The sequence below is a fragment of the Panthera pardus genome, unplaced genomic scaffold (genome assembly GCF_024362965.1).
Source record: "Panthera pardus isolate Hobbes unplaced genomic scaffold, ASM2436296v1 HiC_scaffold_27, whole genome shotgun sequence".
NCBI lineage: Eukaryota > Metazoa > Chordata > Mammalia > Carnivora > Felidae > Panthera > Panthera pardus.
Window position 1 is genome coordinate 97,807,956 of NW_026526843.1, and position 17,724 is coordinate 97,825,679.

The window sequence follows — 17,724 nt, forward strand, 5'->3', positions numbered from 1 at the left end:
AAAACTCCATCAGGTATCATCTTTATTTTTAAATATGGAAGGTTCAAATTCAGTATTTATTATTAAATTCTTTGGAAATAATGTTAATTTATCATTAGAATTGCTATGTATTTGAACTGGCAATTTTTTCTTACCATTTTTAATTATTATAACGACTTATTTTGTCTATATCTTTATTTTAAAATGGATGACAAATCTACCAAAATGGGGAAGATAATTACTACAGTTGCATGGAGATCATTTATTTAATCATGGTTTTAGATTAATCATAATTCGAAGATTTATTCAGTAAGCAATCTAATTTATCTTGTAGTCCCTATATAATAGGTAATGTTTTAAAAAAAATTTTAATATTTGTTTATTTTTGAGAGACAGAGAGAGAGAGCACGCGCGTGCGTGCACACAAGTGGGGGAGGGGCAGAGAGAGAGGGAAACACAGAATCCGAAGCAGGCTCAGGGCTCTGAGCTGTGAGCACAGAGCCCGATGCGGGGCTCGAACCCACAAACCGTGAGATCATGACCTGAGCCAAAGTCAGACGCTTAACCGACTGAGCCACCTAGGCACCCCGATAGACAATGTTGAATTAACAAATGTCAAATAGTATTTTTTTTTGTTTTCAGAATATGTTTATACATGCATTTCATTTATATTGGTCATATTAAAGTTGACTTCTAAATGTATATCTCATTAATGGTAATTAGCATGAAGGATATAGATTATCTCCATAAATATTAAAATCTTTGGAAAAGTATGAATTTTAATACTCCATTTATCAAGTAATACATTAGATTTTGAAAGATCAGAGAATGTATGTTTTGGCAGGAAAGAGAAAAGGAAAGTTAGAATATGGAGTCAGGAAAACCCAGATGTTTAATGCCACATTTTTTTTTTCACTTAACAGTAATGCTGGGAATATTATTTATAGTTCTAAACCTTAATTTACTCATTTGTCAGTTGTAGAAAATAATATATATTTCATAGAATTATGGATGAGATCAAGGAAGCTAATAGAAGTAAAATCAGTCATAAAGTACCTAAAGCATATTGTAAATCTAAGTTAAAATGGTAATTTTATTGTTGGAAGTATTTTAGAGGGATAGCCAGTCACCCAATCAGTATTATCCATTTATTCATTTTCATTTAATGTTTAAAACATAGAAAATAAAACTGTAGTAAGAAAGAAAACTTTGGAAAAGCTTTGGAAAGAAAACTTTGGAAAAAACTAAAATATATTAGCAATTAAAAATTATCTATAATTGGTAACACCCTCCCCAAAAATCATGGTTTATAATGTTATGTATTTCCAGTCATTTAAATATATATATTTGTGTGTGTGTGTGTGTGTACATACTGATATGCCAAATATACACAGAAAATCAAAGATATAATTTATGTGTGGTGTATAACTTATCTTTTTACTAATTAACATATCATGAATATTTTTCAAAGTAGAATGTTTTTCATAATATGTAGTTTAAAAGTTGCAAAGTATCCCATTATATGGAGGTAATTTATTCCACTTGAGGGATTTTGTGTCACTTCTTCACTAGTATAGATGACAGAATTGAGCGTGCTCATCACATCTCTGTGTTTTGTGTATCTCTGATATTCCCCAAGAAAAATTCATAGAAGTCAAATTTTTTCATTGAAAGGAATGAATCCTTTTTTATTTTAATTTTTAATATTCCAGTTAATTTACATACAGTGTAATATTAGTTTTGGGTATAGAATTTAGTGATTTATCACATCCATACAATAGCCAGGACTCATCACAACAGGTGCCACCTTATGCCCATCACGCATCTAGCCCACCCCCCGACTCACTTCCCCTCCAGTAATCATCAGTTTGTTCTCTATAGTTAAGGGTCTGTGTAGCGGTTTGTCTTTCTTTTTTTTTTCCCTTATGTTCATCTGTTTTGTTTCATAAATTCCATATAGAAGTAAAATCATATGGTATTGGTCTTTCTCTGACTGCCATTCCACTTAGCATAATGCACTCTAGCTCCATCCACATTGTTGCAAATGGCAAGATTTCATTCTTTTTCATTGCCGAGTAATACTCCATTGTGTATATACACCACATCTTCTTTATCCATTCATCAGTCGATGGACATTTTGGCTCTGTCCATAATTTGGCTATTGTTGATGATGCTGCTATAAACATCGGGGTGCATGTGTCCCTTCAAATCAGTATTTTTGCATCCTTTGGGTAAATACGTAGCAGAGCTGAGAAAGAGGAACCCTCTTATGCTGTTGGTGGGAATGCAAACTGGTGCAGCCGCTCTGGAAAACAGTATGGAGGTTCCTCAAAAAGTTAAAAATCGAACTACCCTAGGATCCAGCAATTGCACTGCTAGGTGTTTACCCTAAGGCTTTTAAAATATTTCCATGTAATCTTTTAAATTGGAAGATAAGAGACACATAGGAAAGTACACAGGTCATAAGAATAGAGGTTGATGGATTTTTTAAAAATTAGCTTACCATGCTTCCAGCACCCGATCAAGAATTAGAACATTACCCCAGCATCTTCCTTCATGTTCATTCCCAGTAATTAACACCTTCCCAGTTGCCTCCCTTGCCGAGGATAAGCTTTCTTCTGACTTCAAACACCTGTAGAGCGTGTGTATTTCTAGGTCATCCACCCTCCACTCAACTGAAGTGGCACTATTGTCATAAATTAAGTAAATACATATAGTCCAGCAATACCACACAGAATTCATTATATTAAATAATGATACCTGGTAGTAAACATTCTATTTTTTGGAAGTTTATTTATTTATTTTGAGAGAGAAAGAACGAGAGAGACTGTGAGCAGGGGAAGAGCAGAGAGGGAGAGAGAGAGAATCCTAAGTAGGCTCCCTATTGTCATTGCAGAACCTGATGCAGGGCTCGAAATCATGACCCTTGAGATCATGACCTGAGTCAAAGTCAAGAGTTGGACGCTTAACTGACCGAGCCACCCAGGCACCCCATCCTTTTTTTTTTTTAAGTTTGCTTGTTTGTTTCTTTTTTTGTTTATTGAGAGAGAGGGAGAGAGAGAGAGAAAGAGAGAGAGAGAGAGAGAGCGTATAAGCAGGGGAGAGGTAGAGAGAAAAGAAGAGGATTCCAAGCAGGCTCCATGCTGCCAGCATGGAACCCGCTGAGGGGCTCCATCTCTCACACTGTGAGATGATGACCTGAGCACAAATCAAGAGTCAGAGGCTTAACATGCTGAGCCGCCCAGGCGCCCCTCTGATAGTAAACGTTTTTAAACTTTGTTGTTCTTCAAGATCGTGTTGGATATTCTTGGTGCTTGGCATTCGCATATAAATCTTAGACTTGGCACATCACTTTCTATTAAAAACCAGGTCTTATAATTTTAAAAGAGATTGAGTTGAGTTTATAGCTTATTTGAAGAGAGTTGATATCTTTACAATATAGGACGTTCCAAATGGTTTCTTCCAATAGGAGAATAAGGTATATTCCTTTATTTGTTTAGGCTTTTCTTAATCTCTCAGGCATGTTTGTAATTTTCAGGGTAGAAGTCTTGCTCTTTGGTATGAATTATCAGATTAGTCCCTATGGTAAATGTAAGAATTTGTCCTCTAACAAACATCTTAAGAGTGCTTATTTTCTAGAACTTTGATAAATACCTTTTACAAAAGCCAGTATAATAGGCAAATGATGGTTTATTTTTGCTGTTTTAATTTGCATTTCATTGATTACTTTGGACTTTTGTTTATTGGATGTTTTCATTTTTTGTCAAATTCCTGTTTATACTCTTTATCCAGTTTTCCAGTAGATTCTCCATCTCGTTTCATGTATTAAAAGATCTTTTTATATGAAAAGATTATTACCCATCGTCTGATGGATGCTGCAAATAGACTCAGCTGTCATTTGTTTTTAATTCCGCTAATTGGCCTGAATTTTGAATGAGCAATACAAATATTATATTTAATAGTTTATTCACATTACTTTCTTCTTCTAAAGAGCTTACTCACAGCGATATTTTATTCTAATTCTGTTGTTAATTTTTTTACACTTAACACTTTAATTTCTCTAGAATGTTTTTGGTGTAAGATATGAAGCCAGTATTTAATATCTGTTTATTTCTAAAACAGACACCTCTGTTTATCTTATTATTAAAATTTCTACACAGTTGAAATTAAAATTCAGAAGTTGAAAAAAATGGAAGCTAATCTTGTGTGAAATTAGGTCAAGACTTGGTTAGATACTAAATTAACACATAAAGAAACTGAGAGTGTTTAATTTATTTGCTTTCACCACAGGGAACATATTGTATGAAGAGTATGGTTATACAATATTTTAAAAGATTATTAGGAAAATGATGCATTTTACTAGTAAACTGTTAATATACGTATTTTGATAAGAACATAAAGTAGTAGTTGTAACGGTAAATAATTTTAAGACACATAAAAGCTGACATGAAACCTACTCGTATTCTACATCATAAATTATTCACGTTATCTTTTCCCATGAACTACACAGAAGCCATCAGTTCCTGAAGATTCTTTTGAAGGTGTGGAAAAGCACCAAAATTATGTGTCAGAAAGTTTCAAATTCTACCCTACCATTAATTAAGCAATATTGTCATAGGAAAATAATCACAATTTTGGACTGATGGCTTTAGATGTGTTGTAGCCTATTAATAATGATTTATTAAATTATATATTGTCGCCATTATTTTTGGTAAGAAGAGAATCCGGTAGTTTTGCTTTCTAAATTAATTTATTTTTTTGTGAAGGTGATACATTTATATTTTGCAAAAGTTTCAAATATAGTGAAAATCTTCCACCCCATCCACCATTTGCCTACCATCACCACGCGGTGACTTTGGTTGCATAAATACATCTACAAGATAAATTCCTAGCAGTAAAAGTTCTGGGTCAAGAGTTATATGCATTTGATAGATATTGCCAAATTTTGTCCCACAAGGGGTACACCAGTATGTACATTTCACTGGCCTTATAGAATAGTATATTTTCCACAGCCTTAGCAGCCTGGTGTATTTCAGACTTAGATTTCCGTCAGTGCAATAGATGAAATTTTCGGATCTCTCGTTACAAAGTTTAGCTTTTTTATGTATGTTTAAAATCCATGTACGTTTTCTTTTTTGTGGACTGTCCTTAACTTTTGTCCAGTTTTTTTCCTCTGGGTTGTTGGCCTTTTTAAAATTAATGTGCAGAACCTTCCTATGTATTAGGAAAATTAGTCCTTTATCTGAGATGTCACAAATACTGTTTTTATAATTTGTCATTTGTCCTTTGACTTCGCTTTTAAGATTTTTTTTGCCATGCAGAAGTTTCTCCTTTTTATGTAGTCCAATCTACTAATATTTTTGTCTGTTAATTAAAGCTGTTTAACTTGAGGATGAAATTATATTCTTTCTGTTGATAACTCTGGACATACATGGCTTCTTAAATTGAAAAAAAATCCGGAATTTTGAAATTTTTTATCTTTCATTCACCAGGTGTTTATTGAATGCCTATCATGTGTAGGAACCCAGTTCATCCAGAAATCAAAGCTCAGTGAGGGAGGTCAATGTAAACAACAAATAGTATAAGACATATGCTATAGTGGTGGGAAACACAAGGATATACCCAATGTAGATGTCATAATTACCCTGAAAACCACTTGTGCCCCACAATCTCTTTATAGACGATCATTTAATTATTTCAGATATTGGTCAAGTCTCACCCACCAAACTGTGTGCTATCAGGAATTGTTCTAGAACCAGGAAGGGATGGGTTTGGAATATGAAAAGGAAACTAACAGTCTTAGTTGTAAGTTATACAGATTTCTGTGTTGAAATGTGAAGCCTATGTGTGATCAGATGTAAATAAGTTCATAGCTCAATTTTAGAGATTTTAAGAAAATATGATGGCTATTATTTCCATTAGCTTCAGAATCTAGTGGCCCTTAGATGCTGCAAGTTGAAGCTATAAAATGTGTTTTTCATGTACTTGTGACTAGAAAATGATCCAATAAAAATAAACTGTTTAGTACCTTCCTGATAAATGCTAGAAAAGATAAGTTGAGAGCATTATTACATTATATATTACATACATGGAATTACATTTATGATATCAACTATCACACACACACATACACACACACACTCAAACACTCACACACAAATATGTTAAGTAGAATTCATCACCATAGGTGTCATTATGGGTTAGAACTCACGAAATACAAATAGGCCTTTATCTAATATTTTGTTTACTAGACTTTATAGCAGGATACTAGTCAAACAAAGCAAATACAGCATCATGATTCATTATCCGTGGACAAGCGTTGCATGCTAACTTCACACTTCGCTTCTTTTGACTCCTTGCCCACACAGGGAAAGGCTGCCAGGGGTAAAAACCAAGCTCTTTGCAGCTTACTTTAAATAGAAGCCACGGTCTGTATTTCCCTTTCATCTTCTACACCATTCTAGTCATATAGACCCTAGGTTACATTCGAATTCACAAATTCCCCAATGCAGATACAGTTCTATACAGCAAACAAGGCAGGCCTAACATTTCCCAGTCATCTTAAAGTTAGCATTACAAGGAAACATTGCTTTGGGAGCCTAAGGTCAGTCCCAGGCTGGACTGCTTCAGTAAAGGCTGAATGTTAACCCTTTACTCATGCATGCACATGCATGTTACAGAATATATATAAAAATGCATTTATACATTTCAAAATATATATTGTTTACATATAATCAGCATATATAAAATTCCTTCTCCCATAAATTAACTGATAAGTTACTTTGTCCATTAATGTATCTCCTTTTCACCTCACAGCTCTTGGGTGCAATTAAAGAACATAATGTTCTTTAGTTAGCTCTTTTAAAAGTATCTGAAACAGTTGTTCCAAAGTATGGGCCATTATTCACATGATGCACTAGTATATTAGTATGCTTATCTAGTTTACCTTTTAAATATTCCCTATAATATTGGTGAGGATGTGGAGAAAAAGGAGACCTGTTGCACTGTTGGTCAGAATGCAAAGTGATGCAGCCAGTCTGGAAAACAGTATGGAAGTTTCTCAATAAACTAAAAATAGAATTACCTTTCCATCCAGTAATTGTGCTACTGGGTGTTTACCCCCTAAAAAGTACAAAAACATTAATTCAGAGGGATACATGCACCCCTGTGTTTATAGTAGCATTATTTACAGTAGCCAAATTATGGAAGAGTCCATGTGTCCACTGAGAGATGAATGGATAAAGAAGATGTGGTATGTGTGTGTACTTACACACACACACACACACACACACTGGAATATTACTCAGCCATAAAAAAGAATGAAATGTTGCCATTTGCAGTGACATAGATGGAGCTAGAGAGTATAATGCTAAGTGAAATAAGTCAGAGAAGGACAAATACCATTTGATTTCACTCATACGTAGAATTTAAGAAAGAAAACAAACAAGCAAAGGAAAAAGAGAGAAAACCCAAGAAAAAGACCTTTAAGTCTAGAGAACAAAGTGATGGTTACCAGAGGGGAGGGGGGTGGGGGGGTAGGTGAAATAGATGATGGTGATTAAAGAGAGCTCTTGTGATGGGCACCGGGTGATGGATCGAAGTATTGAATCACTATATTATACACCTGAAGCTAATATTATGCTGAATGTTAACTATACTGGAAATGAAACTTTTTTTAATTTTTTTTAAAAATAATTTTCAATGTTTATTTATATTTGAGAGAGAGAGAGAGAGAGAGAGAGTTCATGAGTGGGAGAGGGACAGAGAGAGAGAGCCAGAGACAGAATCTGAAGTAGGTCCAGGCTCTGTGCTGAGAGCTCACACACGGGGCTCGAACTCATGAGCCGTGAGATCATAACCTGAGTCACAGTCGGACACTTAACCAAGTGAGCTACCCGGGCACCCCATAATTTTTAAATGTTGTCTGTCATAACATCGCATTTTATAATGTCTACTGTAACACTTGTGTTCATATTATAATATAATGTTATGTTATTAGAATAGTGTTAGTTCTATAATCAAGAGTTGCCATTTCAGGTTGATGTTCTTTACTACTGGGGACCTACTTGTTTTAGCCCTTGATAGTCTGAAGAAAAAGGCTTTATTCTTGCTTATCCTGGCTCGATACTCACACCTGAGCTTGAGCAATTATCACTAACATTCAGTGACTTTATTGTCCCTCACTACTACGCAGGATATTGCTCTAAGCTGTTTACATGGATTACTTTATTTAATTTGTATAATGACCCCGTGAAGCAGGTAGCGTCATTGTCTGCATTCTGAAGAGAAGGCATTGAAAGTTAAAGAAAACTTCGCTCAAGTGCTCGGAAAGAACAGGAACTAAGATTTAAACCCAGCAGCCTAACTCTAGACTTCCGTGTTGAACAGAAGATCTAGCACACTTCTTCCCAAGTTAATTCATGTTTCCCAGCCCTAATGTCGTCATCCATTTATAAAATTGGGATAATAATAGTATCCGTATCTTAGGATTGTCGGATGGATTAAAGAAGGCAGTAAATGTGAAACTTGCAAAGATGGTGTTTGACACATTGTAAGCCCTTAATAAAAATAGCCTATAATCATGCTGATCTATTCTACTCTTATCCAAATGTCTTTTTTTTCTTTTCATTCTAGTCATCTGATTTTGTTTTACTTCGTTATACTTAGACCCCTAAACTATAGCTTACCTCCACATTTTTCTTTGTTCATAAAAGAATTCCCTTGTATAATTCTCCTTAACATCAAACAAAGTTAGAAGGAAACGTAAAGACAAATATCTGGCATCTAATATGCAACGCACCATTATGTTTAGTGAATGAGTGGTTCAAGAATATACTGTAATGGTAGGAGTTGGAGTTGGGTATGCATTTGTGTGAGTGTGTGTTTTGAATTTCCAAAAGAAAAGGCTCATTGTCTTTGAAGCGCAGAGTTTTGGGGAAGACTATTAATAAATGATGTGTATGCATGAATTAAATTCTAACATGTAACCCATGTAAGTAATCAATATCACCTTGTTACAATACCCAAATCAGTAAATTTCGATGACATTTTATAGCAAATAACTTTATTTTTTACTTTTTTATTTAAACCATGGGAATGTTTTACTCTTTTTCCTTACAGGTTTCTAGAGATTTGCCTGAGAAACAAGGAGAAATTGAGGCACACATAAAAGACCTTGGACAGCTTGAAGAGCAGTTAAATCATCTGCTTCTGTGGCTGGCTCCGATTAGAAATCAGTTGGAAATTTACAGTCAACCAAATCAAACAGGACCGTTTGACGTTAAGGTAGGGACTTTTTGCTTTAAATCTTGTTTTCCAAAAGAATGGCAATATCACTGATTCATTATCATAATCATCATTTTATTGTTATAATAACAATAATAATGATAATAATTGAATAGCATTTTTTGCTTTTTCTTACAGCATTTACTAGCAATAATCTATTCATTAAACATTTCACTAGAATGCCTTCATCATGTTTTGTTACCATGATCTACTTCCCATCCCTACTTTAATTGCACTTAATGTACACGTGTAGACTCCTTCTCTAAAACTAAAGTTGTTTAGGAGATTAGGAGATGAGGTGCCTACCAAATAATGTATAGTCTCTTTAGTAGACATTAGAAAACCCTCTCAGGCTGACTCCAGTTTATGTCTGTATCCTTTCATTCTGTCAGCAACGTCCCTTTATATTCTAGCCACAACAAATTGTATGGTATGTTTTGATGCATGTGGTTTCATGCCATGTTTTGTGTTCTTGATCTTCTTTTCTCTCTTCCTTAAATGTCTTCTTTCTCCTTATTTGGCATGATGAAGTTTTCTACATCCATCAAGACTGAATTCCATGTCTTTGCTTCTTCAAAACTTTGTTTCATACCCCCAGTAGAGTAAACAATGCTTTTAGGATTGCTTATAAACCTCTGTATCCATTTCCCATAACCTTTGTACGTTGATGGACACTTAAACTGTACAGACTTGAGTACCCCATCAAAATCTTCTTTGAATGCAGAGGGCATCTTCTTACTTTACTCCCTTACCCCACTCCTTTCTCGACACCTCCATCTCAGGGCCCAGTGTATGGTAGGTACTTATATTTTTGAATCAAAGAAGAAAGGTGGCAACCAGACACCCAAATTGGTAAAGAAGTGCCACGGGTAAGTCTAGTGCTCCAGGCCAACATGCCAATTGGATGCCATCATCTTCTTTTAGCATCTCTATACACATTGATTGTCCCTGTATTTTCTCTCTTCCCAGGAGCATATTCCAAAGATTTATCCCAACTTGATGTCCTACTTTGCATCTCCTCTGGGTCAACAACATTAAGTAGCTAATCAAATAAGCCAATTAAACTGAAATCTCAACCTCTTGATTAATGTAATGGTGGGCACTTTCAGGCTAAATAAGGAAGATGTTGAGTCAAGTATTTTTGGTTTTTTTTTTTTAATTCACTGACCCCAAATTTTCATTTCCCTTGTTTTCCAGGATTATTACAACCTCATGTTTTTCAGCTCCACTGGGTGCTGTTTTGGTAGGAGATAAGGCAAGGACGAAATGAAGTGTGAGGATATTCTAGAGAAGAAGTCAAAGTTTAAGAAAGATGGGCTTGAGTGAGATTAAGGAAAGAGAGGGGTTGAAATAGCTAAAATGAGTTCTTTTGCAAACTGCGCTCCGCTACTCTTACCTTACCTTCTCCTGCCATGTATATCTACCATTCTGTTAGCCGCCCCCACGCACAGATGATGCCACGTACATCGCAGGTAGATGTCATTTCACCCCTGCAAACCCCAGGCTGCTCATCCAGCGTCACGGTCTTCCATTCAAGTCTGACGATTAAGGCCAAGTCACAGCAGGCTTTACCAGAATGAATTCGGCTGGCTTTAAGAAAGGATACGGGTCAGGTAAAGGTAAAGACACAGCTGGAACAATGACGGCACGGTAGAGGTCTTGACACTAAGCCGTGGCTTCTCCCGCACTAGCCACCCTGCCTTCGCGTTATGTGTAGGCACAGACACAAGACTGGGAGGATGCAAAGCCACGTCCTCATTCAGAGTAGCCACCAGTTCTGGAATCCTTTCCGTTTTTTCATCTTGCTAGTGCATGGTGTCCTCCGAGGGATTTGACTTCTGTCCATTCTCCAGTGCAACTGTATCTCACAATACTCATTGTTCATTACTCGGTAATCTCAACAAAGAAGTAGTTACTTAGTCCAACAGACGATAACCTCAGCCAGATTCTCCTCTCAGTGAAAGAGCAAATATGATCTTTCGGTGGGTAGCAGAAAGGGGCACGATGGATTGTGTAGTTCAAATTAAAGAGGTTTGATATGAATTGCAAATGTCCTGCAATATCTTTTTTTTCTAATTTTTTAACATGTTTTATTTATTTTTGACACAGAGAGAGACAGAGCATGAACGGGGGAGGGTTAGAGAGAGAGGGAGACACAGAATCTGAAACAGGCTCCAGGCTCCGAGCTGTCAGCACAGAGCCCGACGCGGGGCTCGAACTCACAGACAGTGAGATCATGACCTGAGCCGAAGTCGGCCGCTCAACCGACTGAGCCACCCAGGCGCCCCAACATCCCTTTATTTTTGATGCGTCCTTTAGTGAAAATGAGCTTCTTCATTAAAGTAATGAAAAATATATTCAATATTAGCTATCTCTGTGCATGGAATATAATGAATAGAAAGGATAACAAAATCTGCCACCACAAATGGATGTTGTTGACGCAACCAAAGTGACTTTACTCCCAGTCGAAACCCCCCACAGTGGTTCTCAAATAGCAAAAACTCGCGTTGGGCGTTTGTTTGTCCGTGGCCCATAGGTTTGTGCCAAATTAGGTCCCTGCAGTTTAGAGTGAGAGCTCCTGTCAGCTGTGCTCTCACTGCTGTGCATAGTTTCAGGGAGTCATGATATTTGCCTCCTGCAGCCTGGTCTAAATCACTGAGGGGAGAGGCAGCTGCTTTTTCCCTGGCGGTAAAAGTCTTTGGCTTCAGTCCTCTGTGCATATTCTGAGCTTCTCACCTCTGGAGTGCAGATTTCAAAAATACGCCCTTAGCCTTTTTCTTTTGTGTGTGGCTCTATCCGAGGCAAAAACCCCTAGCTGGTAATCAGGAAATAGTGACCTATGTGAATAATTTACTAACTTACCTAGTTCTTTATCCCTCTTTGTCTAGCTTCTATCTAAATTCACCGTCTGATAAATGATTTATTAAGATTGCTTAGCATTCTGCTGTAAGATATGTGATTTTAGGCTGTCCAGCCTGCTACAGCCCCCTACTTAAAGAGATTAAACATCTTTTTTTTTCCAGTTAAAGAAAGATGGGAAAATGGGCTTCACTTCACTTTCAATTACTGAAAGCCAAAAGCAGTTTTTAAATGCTTTTGTGGAGTCCGTGCCCATTTTTTAATACAGAGAAAGAAACTCTTCGCTAAAATCTTAGGAATCAGTTAATGCCAAGAAAGTCGATGTGCGAGGAGCCTCCATTTCCTAACTTTAAAGACATTTTCTTTGTCCACAGCAGCCATGGCTACCTCTCAAACAAGGAGCCTAAGGCCTTGACATCCAGGTCATTTGTTTTCTCTAGTCAAACTCGGAGCACCTGTTAGAAAAATATGTACTACCCTCTGTGAGCCTCAGTTTTGCCTGCTTGGCACTTCATGCTTATTGATGCAATGCAGCTAGCTGTGTAATGAAACCCAAATAAAAAAAGCCTTAAGGGCTCTGTTCTAATGCATTGTTTATGCTGGAGTGAAAATTGACTGCACATCGCTTGGTTTGTGCAATTTACTCCTGAAATATTCCTATTCAGGAAATCCTGCAAATAGCAATATTCATCTTGAAAATCACCTCACAGAACCCTTAGCAAGCTGAGGAACATAATCAATGAGATCGTGATGTAGAGGGTGAAAATGAGGCGTAATCACAGCCCTTTCCCTTCAGTCAGCCCGCTAGAAGGCACGCCTTTGACTTTGCATTTTCAACTGTACTCACAATTCAGACATAAAATATGTTGATTTCAGATTTCAGAAATGATAATTGAATGCTAAGAACCAGGGACCACGTAAAATTTCTCTAAGACGTCTTATGTTTTTAATCTTTAATTAATGCTTTCAGTAATGAGCTGTAGGTATGCTATTTATCTGACATAAAACTGCCTAACTACTGCTTTCTAAACTTTTTATTAATATATGAGAGACGGGGACACATAATTTTATGTTAAGTCTTACTGACTGAAATACTTTCACATTGAAAACAAGGAGGGTTTTTTTTTCTTCCCCTCAAGAATGACTTTGCTTCTATGGTCTATAAATAACATCACATACTGGTAAGCTGGCTCTTCCTTCCCATGTAAGCAACTTAATTGCCCATAATGTCAAATCCACACAGAAAACTACCAAGGGACACACCTGGAGTGACTGAAGGATAAAGTACCACGTGAACGACATGAGCACCAAACCCTTCCCTTTCTCCGCATGTGCTCATGTTGCTGTGTTGTAAAAACAAAGAAAAATAAAATAAAATCATATATGTATATGTATGTATATGTATATATATGTACATACATATGTATCTACATACATATGTACATACATACATATATATACATAATATATATAAGTTATCTGGTTATACATGTGTGTATATATAATATGTATATATTATATATACGTACATAATATATATATTATATGTATGTATATTACATATGTATATATATATATACACATAACATATATATATATATATATATATATATATATATATATATATATGTTATCCGGTGCCATACGTGTGTGTGTGTGTGTGTGTGTATGTATATGTATGTATATATATGTATGTGTATATATGTATATGTGTATGTATATACATACGTATATATGTATATACATATGTATGTGTATATATACATATATATGTACATGTATATGTGTACATATATATATATATATATATATACACACATGTATGGCACCGGATAACTTAATAGACAAGGAAGACTTTATTCATGACTGAAGTCAACTCCACTGAAACAAAGACAGGAAAGATTTTAATCATTGGGATGAGCTAGTGTTAAAGTAGTGGAGGACATTGGTGGGGACATTGGTCATTGTGATTTGGTCATCTATGTTTGCTCATTGTCACTTACTGAACATAGGCTACTCTCCTCCCTCCTCTTGAGACTGGCAGACATGGAGCCTTCCTGATCTATTTCAATGGCATGGCTCCCAGGTATTTGAGGAAGACATTCCTAAGTTGTAGAAAATTTACCTCTTAGGCAGAAAAAGGAATTTACGATGGAAAGTTTTCTGAAGTAAATACACTAAAGAAAGAGAGTTCAGGCCTATAATTAGGAAGAAACCAGCCTAATTCTTTCGTCAACCTTAAGAAGAATGTTAAGGCCATCTTCATTAGTCCCCTCTTTTGTCCAAGGGAAACCAGGTTTCCTAGTGAACAGCTGAGGAAAGCTACTTCGTGTCAATTATTTCTGAAACTTTCTGTTGTTCAAGGACTACTCGAGCTGAGTCTGAAACTTCATGGTAGAGGATTTTGCTGGATGGTATGAGCAATCAGGTATTTAATGAGGGGTATTTGCTATGGCAGTGAGAAGAAAAACAAAGATTAATGATTGGAGCAGACTATAAACCCAGTTTCTGAATCCAGAGGGCAGCCAATTAGGAAGATTCCTAAAGGTTGGGCTGGAAACGTCTTTAGACGGTAAAGTGATAAAGGCAGTGGCCATTTTATCACATTTTGAATGTTCTGGGTGACAGCACAGACATCAGAGGGGTTTTATAAGATTGTCCACAGTCATAGTTATTTCCTGGAGCAGAGCATAAAAGCTGTGGGAATTCTGATAAACTTCCTGAGTGGCCCATATAGCAGCTCTGGGCAGGAAGGTTGTCCGTACATAGTGCGCTGTGCTGATGAGTCCTTTGAAGGAGATATCAAGTTGTCCAGCTTCAGCTCTCAGGATTCCTTTAGAGCCTGAGAGGAAAGTTCAACTATAGGACCCTCTAGAATCTCGATCGGGATCTGGGTAGTCAGCTTTTAGTTCTCAGTGATGCCAAGTCAGGAGCACAAGAGAAAAAGTGGGAACATTAGTTTGGAGAGTTGTAGCCAGATACTGAAGGAAACGAAAGGAATAGAAAATTGGATAAGGACAGACAAAATGTGTAAGACAGTCCAATTTGATATAGGTAACACTACCCTGTAGTTTACAAGGAAATGCGAAATAATCTGATAACCCACATGGGTGTGCTACGGTTTTCTATTGAAACGTAATTTTTGTTTCTGTACAGTCACCTCCCTTTTGATCAAAGGTACTCCCAGTAAGACTATTCTTGTTTACCCAGTAAAGCTGGACTCTGTTTATGCAGGTGAGACAAGGATAGTAGTTGATGACACAGGCCTTTGAAACTTTGTTTTGCCCTAAGTTTTTATAAAAAATCTCAGATATGACTTTTAAAAGATTAGAAGCCAAGAACTTGCCATCAGACTTTACCTACAGTACCTGTAGATTGGGATGAAGTTTTCTCTTTTCAAAGCCCTCAAAATATCTGTTTCCTGAGCCTGTCGGGAAGTGACCCTCCTTTTTTGCCAGTAAGACTAGATATCCCATAAGCCAAGTACCAGCCTAGTTTCCCCAAGAGGGCTTTGTAAGTGTTATTTCCACAAAGTTTACTGTGGTTCCTTAAAAGTGTCTGGTCATATCTGATTTTATGTACATCATTCTCAGATATGATCTACCAGTCAAAGCCTTGGTTATATCATCAATTTTCTCCATTATGTCTGGTTACAAGAAAGATAGATTCTTACTAAGTCTGTCCAAATAATTATATTGCCATGAAAATACTCAATAGTATGACACAGAGCTGACACAGAGATAGCTTCCGGGAAAAAAAAAAAAAAACAAAAAAAACGAAAAACGAAGTCCTTATATCAAGAAAACAGGGGGCGCCAGGGTGGCTCAGTCAGTTAAGCATCTGACTCTTGATTTTGGCCAAATTCTTGATCCCATGGTTGGTGGGATTGAGGCCCATGTCAGGTGTTGCACTAATAGCATGTAGCCTGCTTGGGATTCTCTCTCTCCTCTCTGCCCCTCCCTCTGCTCATGCTCGCTTGCTCTCGCTCTCGCTCTCTCTCTCTCTCTCTCTCTCTCTCTCTCTCAAAATAAATAAACATTTAAAAAATAGAACACTAAACCATCAGCAATATTCTAAACGAAAGCCTTAATCAAGTCGTCCTTCATCAGTTCATTCATTTCTATGTAATTGATTGCTGTTTTGCTGGATCTCAGGCCAGCAGTTTGATAAACCCATCAGCTTCTTCCCTGGAGTTCTGGAAATCCCCACTCAGCCCCAGTGGTGTGGTGTTGAAGTTATTTAAGCAAAGCTGCAGAAGCTTGCACCCTAGAGTCCCTGGAATAGTGCTTTCTGTGGGTGTCTGTGATAGTCCCTTTTTGTTGAAGACAAGCACTTTAGCCTGTCACTGATGACACGCACTTCAGGGAAACCTGATAGTGAAACACCTCTCTTTAAATGATAAAAAGCTTCAAAGAGCCATGGTTAAAGATCTGAGGAGAGTTCACTTAACAAAGGAATTGAGTTGTTTCTGTGGCATACATCATTTTCGAGCAATAACTGGAATTATGACGGACATTATACTGATTTCTCGTGACTTGATACAGTTACTGAAATATTTATGTTAATAACATTTGACCCATACAAATAACTTCTGGCAGGTGAAGCATCTCTTCTTATCTGATGATGCTTTTTATGCACCTCAGTGTATCAAATAAACCTATGTCTTTCTTTAGATATTAAGAGGGAACAAATGTGAGATTTTCATGTCCATCCGAGTTCAAGATTTCATTTAGGGTTTGAGTGGTGCGAGGCAAAATATCAAAGGTTGTCAAAAATGTGAAAACATTTTGAACGCTTGGTTAAATAGGATCATGGGTCATTGAAACAGTGCTTGGCTACCTGTAACCGAAGTGGCAGTGAAAGATTTCAAAAATAAATATAGGAGGTAACGTGATTGTAAAAGACTGGTTCTTTCAAAAGTGAGATGATTCTTAAATAATCAAGGACATGAGAAAATCACTGTAAACACAGGAAATTACTCTGGTAACACAGAATCATTGTTGCTTACCTGAATTACTCAGAAGGTAAAGAAAAGGCTTTTGCAATCTCTTATTAAGAAAAAATCAGGGGGCACCTGGGTGGCTCAGTCGGTGAAGTGGCCAACTTCGGCTCAGGTCATGATCTCGCGGTCTGTGGGTTCGAGCCCCTCGTCGGGCTCTGTGCTGACAGCTCAGAGCCTGGAGCCTGTTTCACATTCTGTGTCTCCCTCTCTCTCTGACCCTCCCCCGTTCATGCTCTGTCTCTCTCTGTCTCAAAAATAAATAAATGTTTAAAAAAAATTTAAAAAAAGAACAAATCAATAATCCAAGAAAATTTTGTCATTTTAATGAAGAGAAAAATGAACTTTAGTTTTCCACTAATATACTGTTGATACTAAAGCTCATTTTTAAAAAGCTTATAAATAAACCCATTGAATCATAGTCCTCTTTGATCACATGACACAAAATTCCTGTTCCACAAACTTTCTACAACTTTCTCTGTCCCTTCAGATTTTGTCCTACATTTTTCCTCATCTTCCTTCCAGAATAATCAGTCATTTCACTTTAGGAAAAAAATACTCTCTTCTTGCTTAACAAAAACACATGGTACATACCTTGCACG

At 36.7% G+C, this 17,724-nt stretch overlaps 1 protein-coding gene across 18 annotated transcripts in view; it reads left to right on the forward strand.

Annotated features, from left to right (window-relative positions):
* Window positions 1-17,724, forward strand: part of DMD (dystrophin) — a 2,111,713-nt gene that overhangs the window by 1,385,140 nt on the left and 708,849 nt on the right. For all 18 annotated transcript variants that reach the window (XM_053892047.1, XM_053892050.1, XM_053892044.1 and 15 more), the window contains one exon: window positions 9,100-9,264. In XM_053892047.1, coding sequence (XP_053748022.1) covers window positions 9,100-9,264 — 165 coding nt within the window. The remainder of the gene's footprint in view (window positions 1-9,099; window positions 9,265-17,724) is intronic.